This window comes from Excalfactoria chinensis, chromosome 24, assembly GCF_039878825.1.
Source record: "Excalfactoria chinensis isolate bCotChi1 chromosome 24, bCotChi1.hap2, whole genome shotgun sequence".
NCBI lineage: Eukaryota > Metazoa > Chordata > Aves > Galliformes > Phasianidae > Excalfactoria > Excalfactoria chinensis.
In genome coordinates this window covers 2,054,189-2,066,882 of record NC_092848.1, presented here as the reverse complement: position 1 = coordinate 2,066,882, position 12,694 = coordinate 2,054,189, and the positions used below count along the sequence as shown (strand labels likewise).

Genomic DNA, 12,694 nt, shown 5'->3' with positions numbered 1-12,694 from the left:
GAGGGTGAGATGAGCTGCTCTGCCCACTCTCACTCCATACAGCAGGAATGGGTGCTGAACAGGGGAGTCAGACTCAAAGACCGCAGTCTCATTGGCTCTGTATGCACCGGAGCTGAAGTCACTTTCCAGACCATCACAATGTGGCACTGAGCCTGGAGGACCGTTTCCTGTGATGATTCAAGGCTTTGCATGCAGACATCACTTACACCAATCACCTGCACGTGGAAGGAAATGAAGTTTTGAACTGTTGCTTGTTTTTAGGCCTGGTAGATACAAGAAGGAACAAGAGCACGTGGTCCCTTGGCACACTGGCTGTAAGGAAAAGGGCAATGAGTTGATTCAGCTGTTATCCTGCCCCCCAGCTCTCCGTGCAAGCACAAAAGTTGCCCAAAACTCAAAGATGAGTCCAGCTGGGAGTTGCAGCGTTAACTTCATAGCGTCGTCTCCAGCTCTTTCTTCCGACTGGGCTGATTCTCATCCAGGTCTTTGAAGCCCGCGGTGTTTTCCCCGCAGGTTTTCTGGCTCATCTCCTGTGTCAGATGGGGCAAAAGATCCGCAGCGCAGGAGCTGGGGGTGTAGCCCGGTAGGCTGCCACGGGCAGGGAGGAGCAGCCCCCGGGGCTGTGTGCCCCCCGGCCCTCGCCCTGTCAGGCTCACACTGAAGCTGGTGGTGCCGTGGGACATCAGCCCACCATAACAGCAGCTCCCTGCTGCGCTGCTGGCACGCGCCTTCTGCTTGAAGTCCAGAGCCAGGCTTCTCCGAAAATGGGCTTTTTTAATCTCTGCCTGCACCTGCGAGGAGAGATCAGAGCTGCTGGTGCTCAGAGCCAGCAAAGGTCTTCCCTTCTCTACTCTGAGTTTCTCCATCTGGTTGTCCCATGCTGAGGGGTGCAGGGAAAGAAGCCGCCCCTCACTTACCTCCCCATTGCAAAAGCAGTAGATAAAAGCCACAAAGAAACCCTGCCAAAAGAGATGGAGGAGTTTGAGTCCCGAGCTTGGATTCCTGGATGAGCATCGCTGTGCTCGGAGCATCGTACCTGAGAGGAGTTAAAGAGCATCTCGTAATGCATCTGGATCTGCCACAGGACCCCGGAGACTTCGGTGTAGGGCATGGCCATGAACACCACGTAGTGCACCCCGAAAAGCGGCATCAGCACCAGTGTGGACTTGAGCAGCTTTCTGGGAGGAGAAATCGGGCGCTGAGCTGAGATCTGCCACCACCCCCCTCAGCCACCCCCACAGCTCTGCCCTGCAGTCACAGCCCGATGGGGGCAGACAACGAGCCGGGCCAAGGCTTGCCTGTACTGCTGCCGGGGGTCCAGCTTCCCTGTGTTTGTCTCCCAGAGTTTGGAGGCCAGCACCCGCACGATGTTGAGGAAGAGGAAGAAGTTCACCTGCCAACAGCCACCCACCTACGTTGGGTTTGTTGCCTGCAGGGACCTGGCCCTGTAAGCAAACAGCCCCTGGATGCAACCAGTCCACTCTTCCCAGAAAGGACTGTTAATTTCCTACCACAACAGCAGCCAGGATGGGGACCTGGTAAATCCACTTCATGTTCCCTGCGCTGAGGTCCCAGCACCTGAAGAGAAAGGGGAGGACGTGCTTAAGAGATACCTGAAATCCTGGTGGCAGCCAATGGCTGGTTCTTCCAACCTGCCTTCCCCTCCCCAAAGAACTGCTGGAGCAGATGGATCTACGTACTGTGTGTCTGCCAGGGAGGCCCTGACGCTGGCCCAGATGGACACGAACACAGCAGGGAGACCTGGAGGGGTGGAACACAAAAGGAGCATGGCTGAAATCAATGTTTGCAGCCCGATTCATGGTTTAAGTTCCACTGCCCTCAATGGAGCTGCTTGGCCGTGCCTCAGCTCCTTGCTGGTCCAAACTCACCCCAGCCGATGATGATGAGGACCCACAGGTAGTTCTTGTTGGAGAGGAAGGCCATGAAGATCAGGCTGTGCAGGTAGAGCCCTTCCACCAGGATCCAGTAGTGGTTGGTGGCCAGGAAGTAGAGGAAGAGCGTCACCACCACCTTGCAGCCAACCTGCACGTGGGTCAGAGCGGCGCCCACATCAGTCCTCCCCAAGAGCTACGGCCCCTTTCCCCCCAGTCCTGCCCCACTACCAGGTGGCTGCGTTGGCCCAGCGAGGGGCCCAGCTCTGCCCCCAGCTCCTCCTCACGCAGCTTCGTGTCGCTGCCCGAGTAGAGCACGGCGTCCTTCAGGAAGATGCTGGCAGCCCGGCAGATGAAGGAGGTGAAGAGGTGCACGTGGATGTAGTTGCGAGTGCAGTGCAGGCGCCTGTGGAGAAGAGCGTGACATGAGCACAGCCACAGCTGCCCCACAGCCACAAGGGGTCAGACCCCCTGGAGGCAGATCTGGGTTGTGTTGGTCGTGGGGAGCCGATGAGGCGGGACGCCTGGGGGCTTTGGGAACAGCCTGGAGTGGTTCCCGTTCCCCCAGGGGCTGTTGTTGCACCCAGGACAATGGAGAGGTTTCCCCCTGTGGGGACTGGGGCTCAGCTCCTCCTTACTTGAAGTAGGAGAGGATGCAGACAGCGACAATGAGGGAGGCCAAGGAGATGGAGTAGCCGATGGTGTACATCAAGTGCAGGCGGTCAAACACCTCCTGGAAGAGAAGGGCTCTGCTCCAGACCTCCCACAGCCTGCGTCCCTTCTGCCTCTGGGCTGAGAGCACGGGGAGAACCGGGAGTGCTGGAGGGCAGAGGGGGAGCTCGGAGCCCTGCTCCCATCCCAGCCCCTTTCCCAGCTCCTTCCAATCACCTTCTCACGGCTCCGGCTCTCAGAGGAGAAGAGCAGGGCGCATTCAGTGTAATTGGCCCAGGTCTTGTTGAGGCTGAGGGTCACTTCCCAGGTCCCATAAGCACTGCAGTACCTGTAGGCACGACCTGGGGACAGAAGGGGACTGTGAGAGCTGCAGGACCTGCAGCAAACCCAGCAGTGTCCCCGAGGTGATTCCTGAGGTGCTGCTCAGCTGCAAGTGCTCACCTTTATGGTTGAAGTCGTAGATGTAGTCAGGGCAGGGCACGGCCACCTCCTGGCTGGGAGAGCCTTTGGGCCAGCAGATGATCCCATCCCATTCTGGGAGGCAGCTGGTGTCTGACCAGGGAGCAAAGACACTGCGCTTCGTGTCCCAGTGACACAGCATGCATCCCATCCCATCAAATCCCATCCCATCCCATCAAATCCCATCCCATCCCATCCAATCCCATGCCTCCAATCCTGTCCACATCCCATCCTCACCCATGGCATGCATTCCAACCCCATCCCATTGCCATCCATCGCACGCATCCTATCCCCATCCCATCCCCCTCCCATCCCTGTCCCCTCATTTGCAGTGTGCATGGAGCAATGTGACGTAGCCAGCAGCGGCTCATCAGGGTGAGAGTCTGATTAGCAGCTAATTACACACAGAGCGCTGCCAGGAGCCCCACAAACCGGGTGCTACCTTTGACCTTCTCCAACTGAGCCCTGATGTCTCTCTGACATTTCTCTCTGGCTTCCACCAGGAGGTAAATCTGCTCTTCCTTAGTGAGAACGTCGTCAGGGTCCACCTGCACACAGAGATAGGGGTGAGGACCCCATTGCAGTGGGGCTGTTGCTGTCCGGGCTCCGATCTGCTCTGCGCACACCGTGCTGCAGTGTCAGAGCAGCAGGGCTGGAAGCAAAGGCTGCAGCCCCACAGCACTGCGCCCTCCCTGGGATCACAGGATCAGAGTCCTGCTTAGGAACAGCGAGCACTGCAGGGAGAGCAGAGCAACACGGGGTGAAATTGGAGCCGGGATGGGCAAAGCAGCATCAGTGGCAATGGAAGGAGCCACGAGTGGAGTGCTGTGGGGCTGCATTGTCCCATCAGTGTCCCCCCCATCACTGCTGAAAAGCCAGAGCCACGAGATCCCCAAGCAGCACGGACTGCAATTAGCAATATTAGCAATGCATAATGAAAGCCAACAGAGCAGAGAGACCAAAAGAGCCGACACACACTTACCAGAGCCCGGGCCGAGCCCAGCAGGCAGCAGCAGAGCAGAGCAGCCACGACGCCTCCCCTGCCCACAGCCTCCATAGGACGGAGCCAGCGAGGGATGGGAGCTGCGTCCCCAGCAGCGCAGCGCTGCGGGCTACGGGGTGAGCTGAGCTGCGGGCTGAGATGCAGCATCCTCAGGGAGCGCCCTCCCAAACCAGGTCCCCATGGAGGCGAGGTGTCAATGGGGCAGCGCTATGGGGATGGATACGGGGCTGCCATGCTGGGCATCCGCCCCACAGCTTCCCCTGCTCCTGTCCAGTGCTGGTGTCCTGCCGGCTTTAAGCTGCTCCTTGGTGTGCAAACAGTTCCCAGTGGGATGGGGATGGCAGAGGTCTGTTGGCTCAGCCCTAGGTGCTAAAATCCTCTTTGCTCGAGGCGGATTCCTGCTCTCAGATGGTCTCTCCCTGCCCAGCAGCTCATTTTTCAGCTGTCACGCATTTCCCCACCGCCCCGAACCCCAACCTGGTCCTGAGCAGCCGAGGGGATGGGAGTGCAGCTGGAGGTGGGGAGGCAGAGGGTGCGACACGTGAGCATCTCAGTGCGCTGCTCTCAGACGGTCCTTAACCCTTTTCCTTCTCTTGGGATCAGGGATCAGCCCCACTCCCCCCCCAGAGCTTCCTGCAGCATCTCACTGCACAGCTGCACATCGTCTGGGCACTCAGCAGCATTGGGTCCAGCACCATCCCCATCACTGCAGTCCCTTATCACCCTATGGGGAAGCCCTGGGGCTGTATGCCCACACCCAGCTCACCCCCACCAGCCCATTGACTTGACCAATTCAAAACCTCCATGTCAAACCCTGGGAGCTGCAGCACCCCAAACCACGGCCGGGTGTCTCCGTAAATGGCAAAGCCCTGCACAGGGCAGAGCTGGGGGCCTCCCTGCTGCTGCGTTATCCAGGCAGAGCTCTGGTCCTCACCGGGGGCTGCATGGAGGAGGTCGAGCTTTGCTGGGTTCCTGCAGCTTGCAAAAGTCTGTCTGATAGCTGAGAGAGCAAAGCAGAGCCCAGAAGCTGCTGCTGCTGCTGCTCACTCTGATTGAACCAGAGAGGAAAACTGCAGTGGGGTGCAGCTATAAACCAAAGAGGGAACAGGGCAGAGCTGGCAGCTGCCCCTCACCCTGGCCCTATTGAGACCCCCATCCTGAGGGGGGAGCAGTGCGGTTCTTTGGCTCATTGTTGGGTGGGCTTTTAGGACAGGAAATGGGATGGGTGATGGCAGGAGTGGTGTTTTGGGGACTGGTCTGTGGACAAGGAGCTCCTGCTGAGCAGGGCTGCAGGTGGGGGAGGTCACCGGAGCTTCATTCTGTGCATGGGCTGATGGTGGTGGAGGGGAGGCACGGGGCCATTGGATTCCCACTGCAAATGAAATCTGACCCAGAGCTGGAGTTTGCAGTGAACAAAACATGTTGTTTTCTGCTAAATTGCCTGCTGGATTGCACAGAGATCAGGGAAGCAATCACAGTAAGTGACACCCACCAGCCCCATCATTGCAGCCCCCACATCCGTGCTGGCAATCAGCAGATGATAAGCAGCACATTTCCCTCCTTCTGAAGGACCCCCCTGACCCCGTTGGTGGCACAGCCGGCACTGAGCTCTGCAACACGAGGCTGGGGGGCAGCGGGTGGGAAAGCTCAGAGTTTGAATCTTGGGCTGGTTTCCTTCCTACTGGGAAGCAGAGGTCGGCACGCGCAGCCCATCTCCCTGAGTGCACCTCTGGGCAGGGATCAGACGAACAGGGCACAGATGCTCCCAACACCTGCAAACGGTTTCCCCCCATTTGTTTCTATTACCACAGCTCTCAAAGCTGCTATTTCCCCCACTGATGTTCATAGGATCATAGAATGGCCTGGGTTGCAAAGGCCCACAGTGCTCATCCAGCTCCAACCCCCCGCTGTGTGCAGGGTCACCAACCAGCAGCCCAGGCTGCCCAGAGCCACATCCATCCTGGCAATGCTGTGTGGCTGTACTTAAAGTGATGGGTGAGGATGTCGCAGGTTGATCCCTGAGCCACATTTCTGGGCTGCTGAGCCCCAATGGATCCTTTTGTCCCCCTTCAGGCAGCACCCGATGGGGACACGGAGGGGGAGTGAACCCCACTAAAGAACCCGAGGTCTGAATGCTTGCACCACCAGCTCCTATAGAGCCACCCCCACACAGGCACCGGGTTTAGGGGTCAGCGACAGCCCCACACCACGCAGGTGCCAGGGGCGTCCACCACCTGGGCAAGCTCTCGTGATCCCGGAGCTCACGGCTGAACCTGGAGCATCCAGGGCAGCCCGATCAGCTTCCCCCAGCGCTGGAGCCGATGACAATGGGCAATTGTCGAGTTGGGGCCCCTCTCGTTTGAGTTTTCTTCCTTTTATAGTAAGTAGCAGCTGCTCCAGCAGCCGGCCTGCCCCTGCGGGGTGAGGACAGGGCTGGGTTTATAACGGAGGCAGCAGCCCCCGCCTCGCATCGCTCCGCCGGGCAGGTCTCATCCAGCGCCATGCCGCTCAAGAAACCCGACCCCAAGAAGGAAGCAGCCAAAGCGGCCGCAGCCCCGGAGGCTCCCAAGGAATTCACCTTCGACCCCAAAAGCGTGAAGGTGAGCGTGGGACGGCGGCTCGGCTCCGTCAATGGGCGACGCGAGGCGGCACGCGTGCGGTGCGGGGCTGGGAGGGGAGCATCGCCCCGGCCGGGATGCTGCGCGGTGCTGAGCTGAGGATGCCGCTCTGATTCCAACGCCCCGCGGCTCCGGGAGCCCGAGGCAGCAATAGAAAACATTGCTGCTGCTGCTGCTGCTGCTGCTGCCGCCCGCCGCCTCCATCGTAAGGCGGTTCCCCCCCCTGCGTCGCCTCCTCTCGTCTGACAGCCTCCTTTGTGCGAGCCCTCGCGTTTTTGCTTTTGGTTGCTGCCATTCCCCGGGATACGGTTCCATTTTGAAGCCCCGGCCGCAGGTTGTTCATAGCGGGCTCAGCACAGAGGCTGTTTAATCCCTGGACATGGGATTCCAACGCAGCCCCACAGGCTGAGCATCCTCGCCGCGCTGTGTTGGTTTCTCCATTGGAATTGCGGCTGATGGGGGGGGACATCCCTGGGCCACCGCCCAGAGCGGGCTGCAGGGCTCAGAGGGATGCTCGTGGGCTGAGCAGAGCCCTTCCCTCTCCCAACACCGTCCCCACGTTCTGTTCTCTCCCCCTGGCAGATCGAGTTCGCTGCGGAGCAGATCGAAGGTAAGTGCCGAGCATCGCCTCCCCCCATAGATGGCGTTTGATTGGGGGGGGGGTTCTACAGAGGGAGTACCGTGGGGAGGGGGAGGAAGGAGAGGAGGTGGAGGTGACTGGGAGCAGCGTGGGGACCCGGCTGGGACTGAGGCTGCTCTTTGTGCTGAGGGTTCCCCCTCAGTAAGGGAGAACACCAAGGAGCGCCCCTGCAGGCAGTGAGAGCCCTGCCCGGGTATCACCTGTAGTGATAGAAGCATTGTGAGGTCAAGGAGAGCACCGGGACACACAGATCCACAGCACTGACACCGTGGGGACGAACCAGGGCGTGGGGATGTTCAGCAGGAGACACAAAGATGCCAAGTAGAAAAGCTGAAGCCCCAGGTGGGAATCCCCAGCAAAGCCAACAGAACATCCAGCAGCCCGTTGAGTCTCCATCACAGCACAAAGACAACGACGGCCCCATCCCACCCAACGACTGCTCTGCCATCAGCGAGCTGTTGTTGAGCATCACCAAGGAGATGGACCAGAACCTGAAGCTCATTGACGCCATGTCTGTTAAGCTCTCAGCTCTGAGCTCCCACGTGGACCTCATGGAGGGGCTGATCACACACTTGGCCCATTTGACCGCTCGGAGGCAGCAGGATGAAATCCAGGAGTGTGTGGAGCAGCTGCTGCAGGAAAAGCAACGCCTGCCTGCTGGTGTGGGGCTGCAGGGCACATGGGCACCGGACGGCAGCTTCGGGGCCCACGGCTTCAGCCAGGAACGAAAGCAATTGGGAGGTCTTGGAGAACGGAGTTCATTGCATTTTGCACCTCAGCAGCAGCGAGGAACCAGAGATGGGGCTGTGAGCAGTGCAGGCACGTGGTAGTTAACGTATAGTTAACTTATAGTTAATGTATAGCCAATGTGTAGTCAATGTGTGTCTTCAGGTTGGAATCCAGCATAAGTCAGGAAGCTGAAAAGCATCATGTAAGGCAGGAAAGCAATACTAATGTAGGCTTCCTTCCTCCAGGTAAAAGGCAACACTCCGCAGGTGATAATTAGAGCTTGGAAATGAATCTCTGCATCCTTCCAAGCAGGGATGTGGAGATGGTGACCCCACACACCAGCAGTGTCACACAGGGCTCACCTGGCTGGGTCTGGTGGAGCTGATCACTGCTCCTGGTGGGGTGGGAACGGGGCAGCCCTGGGCAGGGGCAGCTGAGCTTTTCCTCCCCGCAGAGTTCAAGGAAGCCTTCAGCCTGTTTGACCGGACACCCACGGGATCCATGCAGATCACTTACGCGCAGTGCGGGGACGTCCTGCGGGCTCTGGGTCACAACCCCACCAACGCCGAGGTCCTGAAGGTGCTGGGCAAGCCCAAACCAGAAGGTGACAGCACAATGGGGCTGTGGGGATGGGGTGGGACAAGTAAACCCTGAGAGCTACTGAAGGATCGTGTTCCCTGAGCCCGGTGAGATGGAGGAGCTGGGAAAGGAGTGACACAGAGAGGCTTCATTCCTGTGTAATTCCTTCCCTGTACCACGACTAAACCAGGGCTGTCCCCAGTGGGGATGCTGGCAGGGATACCAGCAGACAGGACCCTGTAAACCAGCGTCACCCAGTTCCAGCACAGGGACGGTTTGGTGACAAACCTGCTGGTTTTAATGTTTGTCAGTATGCTTTGTGTGGATCTTCCCACCTTCTTAATGCACCAACAGCCCCATCGGCTTGTGAGCCTTCTCTCCCCATGCTCAGATGGAAACGAGATCCAGAAAGGCTAAGGAGGCCTGTGGAGGCTGACCTGGGGTTTATCCCTGACCCCGTCTCCTCCTCCGCCTTCAGACATGAACACGAAGATGTTGGACTTTGAGACCTTCCTCCCCATCCTGCAGCACTTCACCCGTAACAGGGAGCAGGGCAGCTTCGAGGACTTCGTGGAAGGGCTGCGCGTCTTCGACAAGGAGGGCAACGGGCTGGTGATGGGAGCGGAGCTGCGCCACGTGCTGGTCACGCTGGGTATGGCTGCGTGGGAAGGAGCAGAACGCAGATCCAACCCCCCCTCCTTTTCAACTCCCTTCTCCTCCTTCTTCTGGCTTTGGCTGCCTGGAAGAAGGGCAGAAAGGTCACAGCAGGGCGAGAGCCTTCCCCTCACCTCCCCATCCTCTTCCTCCAGGGGAGAAGATGACAGAAAGCGAGGTGGAGCAGCTCATGGCAGGACAAGAAGACGCCAACGGCTGCATCAATTATGAAGGTACATCCCAGGCACGGTGCTCTGGTCCCGGAGGGCAAAACGTCCTCCGTGAGGACACCAAGAGGAAGGTGGGGACCATCTTCCATAGAGGGCTGTGATGTGTCACCTGGGCTGTGGCAGTGATGTCCTGAAGGCAGCACGTTCCCAAAGTCCCCTTTGTCTCCCGCTGTGTGTCTGAGAGCTCATTTCTCATTTCCTCCCCAGCTTTTGTCAAGCACATCATGTCTGGCTGAGCCAAGGAACTTCAGGTGGGTCGCTCGGGGTCTCTCCCCTGTTTGCTTCAAGGCTGGAAGCTCTGCATGCAGCTGTCAGGGGTAAAAGCCCCAAAGTCTGAGCTCTGAAGGGCCAGCACTCGTTTTATTTGGGTTTTAATCTCTTTCTTCCCAGCTCCCACTCAGTGCAGCCATAGAGGTGCCAGGGAGGTTTAATTCTACACAGAACCTGCCTGTTTGTTTGTTAATGGCATGGAGTTATAGCTGTGGACACCTGGGGTTCACCTGCTGCTCCTATCGCAATGGTTTGTTGTGTTCATCCCTCTCATGCTTTTCTCTCAGGTTCCTGGAGGTGACGGAATCCATCTGAGCCCCACAAACCATGAGATTCCTACATCCACGTCCCCCCTTTCCCCAGATGTCCCCCGAAGGCAGAGGTGTTCCACAAGCACACAGTCAGCCTCCATGAATGTGCCCCAGTGGGTAAACACGGGACAAGTCTGCACCTCAGTTCCAAGCCTTAAATTATTCTTTTCAGGTTTTTCCTGTGCAGTTTGTATCATTAAACCTCATTCCATCCTCCCTTACGTGGTCTCTGTGCTTTGGCTTCGGGCTGGTCATAAAGCAATGGGGTGGGGGAGCTCAGGATCCAGCAACCAGAAGAGGCTGGATGGTGTCACAGCAAGGGAAGGAAGGGAAAACAGTGGGTTTGGTGGCCTCCAGATGGGAGGGAGGAGCTCAGGCATGGCATGAGGGTCTTTGCTCATCTCCGTGCCTTTGCTGTGGGTTGGGGGTCTTGCAGCTGGGGGAAGGAAGGCTTGGAGATGAGGGATAAGCAGCAATCCTTCTGGTTTTGGGACACATCTTCAAACCTTTCGGATCTGTAGCCCATCCACCCTGCTGTGCTGTGAGCATTCCCTGCAGGTCTAAGCTGAACACTACGGAGCAAAGAGGGACACGCTTGGCCCTGCTGCTCTATGGTTATCATCCTACATCCCAGCCAGGACAGACCATGCTCCCTGTCTGGCTCTGATACACACACACAGCAGCCAGGAGCCGTCTAGGGCTGTGCAAGGCCAGCTGGAAGCTCCTTCCCTACCTGCAAAAATGGTGCTGGCATCCTTAGAAGTGGTGAACAATCCATAAGAGACAACTCAGCCTTCCCATCAGCAGAGCTGCTGGGAGCAGACAACGCTTTGCTTTGTTCCTTCTTGCAGTGCCCTCACTCCACGGCTCGGACTGGCAGTTTAAAGCAGTTTCCTTTAGCATGGCTGACTTCAGCCCCCACTGCCTCATTTCTGCGCAGCGCCTGAGCCAACAGCTGCTTCCAATTCCCTCTGCTTGCTATGAATGCTCATAAAAAGCAACATAAGCTGTTTATAGATGCACGATTCGATTTCTAGCTTCTGTCTGTGGTATTTCTGCAGCTTCCACTAGGGAGAATCTGGGCATTTCATGCCTTTAAAGTGCAGTCTGCGATTTAACCTGGCAGAGGACTGTGGTGAAAGGGCACGATAGGACACCACTTGCTGCACTTTGGGGTCATGGTCTTGCAGTGGCATTGCTCCTGCAGAGGATCGTGCTGTTACAGATGGGAACGGAGCAGAGAGGCAAAGGATCTGCCCAAACCCACAGAGGAAATGTGCAGCAGGGGCTGGGGGCCCCGCTGGCTGTGATGGTCCTACACCAGCAAGGCACAGACTGTGCTTCTGCTCCTGCACACAGAGCGTGTTCCAGCCTCCAGCTCCTGTGCAGACAGGAATGGCGCTGTAAATTAAAGGCAAAGAGGCTCTTGCAAGCAGGCAGGCAGGCAGAGAGCAATGGAAAAGGACAGGGAGGACTCCAGAAGAATGCAAGGGCTGATAACTCCAGCTTCTGCAGCAGCCCCCGGGGATCATCAGCCATGCTGTGCTCTGGGGATCTGCTCTGTCTCTCCAGGGCAATGAGAAGTAGATTCAGACAGAGCAGGTTGGAATGATATGCTCAGACAGGCGCAGCACATACCTCTATTCTGCACAGCTGTACTCCTCTGTGCAGCTCCCTGCCTGGACCCCTGCATTGAGCTTGGGATGCTGAGGGGTGGCTTCAGTCCCACGGGCATTTACACAGAGCATCCACTGTCCTCATACACAGAACTGCATGGCTACAGCTGACCCTGCAGATGTCCCAAGCCAAGAGTTCAGGCTGTTGCCCTCTCACAGTTCAAACACTTCACTGGGAGCCCAGGAGATTCCAAGATGTAAGAAAAATAACCTCCCACTTTAGGGAGAGCCTGTTGCTGTATCTCCTCAGCCTGCGATAAGGCAGAGGTTCATACCAAAGATGGCCTGGGTGTCAGGAGAAGCCTGTGTGCAACAGGAGGCAGACGGAGCTTCCACCCCAGGAGCTCTCAGCACGCAGAGGGGCAGAGATTGGGGTGAGGATGATGATAACAGAGCGGGCTCCTGACGCACGCACACTCACGTATGCACATTCCACCATCACTTATGGGAAGGTTCTGCTGCTTCTGGGGCAAAACGGCTCAGCAGTTGAACTCAATGATCCTTATGGGGTTTTCTATGACACTATGAAAGCAACCCGGTTGGGAGCCAGGTGTCCATCCCAGGGACAGGTGCAGGTGGTGAGTCCAGATGGCGGCTGGTCAGCAGTTGTGCTCCACAGGGGTCGGTGCTGGGTCTGTCCTGCTCAGTCCGTTCATTGCTGACCTGGATGGGGGCACTGGAACGGGTTGCCCAAAGGAGGCTGTGGATGCCCCATCCCTGCAGGCATTCAAGGCCAGACTGGTTGTGGCTCTGAGCTGCTGGTTGGTGACCTGCACATAGCAGGGGTTGGAACTGGATGAGCACTGTGGTTCTTTGTCACAGGTCTCGCACTGTGAGGATTTCCATGGAGGCAAGAAAAACTCTCCATAATCAAAGCTCCAACCTTTAAAACTTGACCCCCCCTCAAAAAAAAAAAACACCCCAAAAACCCGGAGAGCTTCGGTTAATGATCTGTGGGTCG

General features: G+C 57.6%; 2 protein-coding genes across 3 annotated transcripts; one reads left to right on the top strand and one right to left on the bottom strand.

Moving 5' to 3' along the window:
- Positions 1–348: 348 nt before the first annotated feature.
- Positions 349–4,246, bottom strand: LOC140262360 (parathyroid hormone/parathyroid hormone-related peptide receptor-like). The gene is made up of 13 exons (XM_072356662.1): positions 4,006–4,246; positions 3,466–3,571; positions 3,006–3,116; positions 2,781–2,905; positions 2,531–2,625; positions 2,124–2,298; positions 1,890–2,043; positions 1,701–1,761; positions 1,512–1,578; positions 1,299–1,393; positions 1,037–1,178; positions 918–959; positions 349–791 (listed from the first exon to the last, which is right to left on the bottom strand). The coding sequence occupies exons 1-13, from the start codon at positions 4,171–4,173 to the stop codon at positions 432–434; spliced, it is 1,701 nt and encodes a 566-aa protein (XP_072212763.1). The 5' UTR covers positions 4,174–4,246; the 3' UTR covers positions 349–431.
- Positions 4,247–6,242: 1,996 nt separating this feature from the next.
- MYL4 (myosin light chain 4) lies at positions 6,243–10,278 on the top strand. Of its 2 annotated transcripts, XM_072356485.1 has the most exons (8): positions 6,243–6,406; positions 6,513–6,626; positions 7,227–7,254; positions 8,468–8,617; positions 9,071–9,244; positions 9,402–9,479; positions 9,684–9,727; positions 10,034–10,278. In XM_072356485.1, exons 2-7 carry the CDS (start codon positions 6,528–6,530, stop codon positions 9,710–9,712), a joined length of 558 nt encoding a protein of 185 aa, XP_072212586.1. In that variant the 5' UTR covers positions 6,243–6,406; positions 6,513–6,527; the 3' UTR covers positions 9,713–9,727; positions 10,034–10,278. The 2 variants fall into 2 exon arrangements, with proteins under 2 accessions (XP_072212586.1, XP_072212584.1); XM_072356483.1 differs by lacking the exon at positions 6,243–6,406 and having other exon boundaries at positions 6,456–6,626.
- Positions 10,279–12,694: the final 2,416 nt, after the last annotated feature.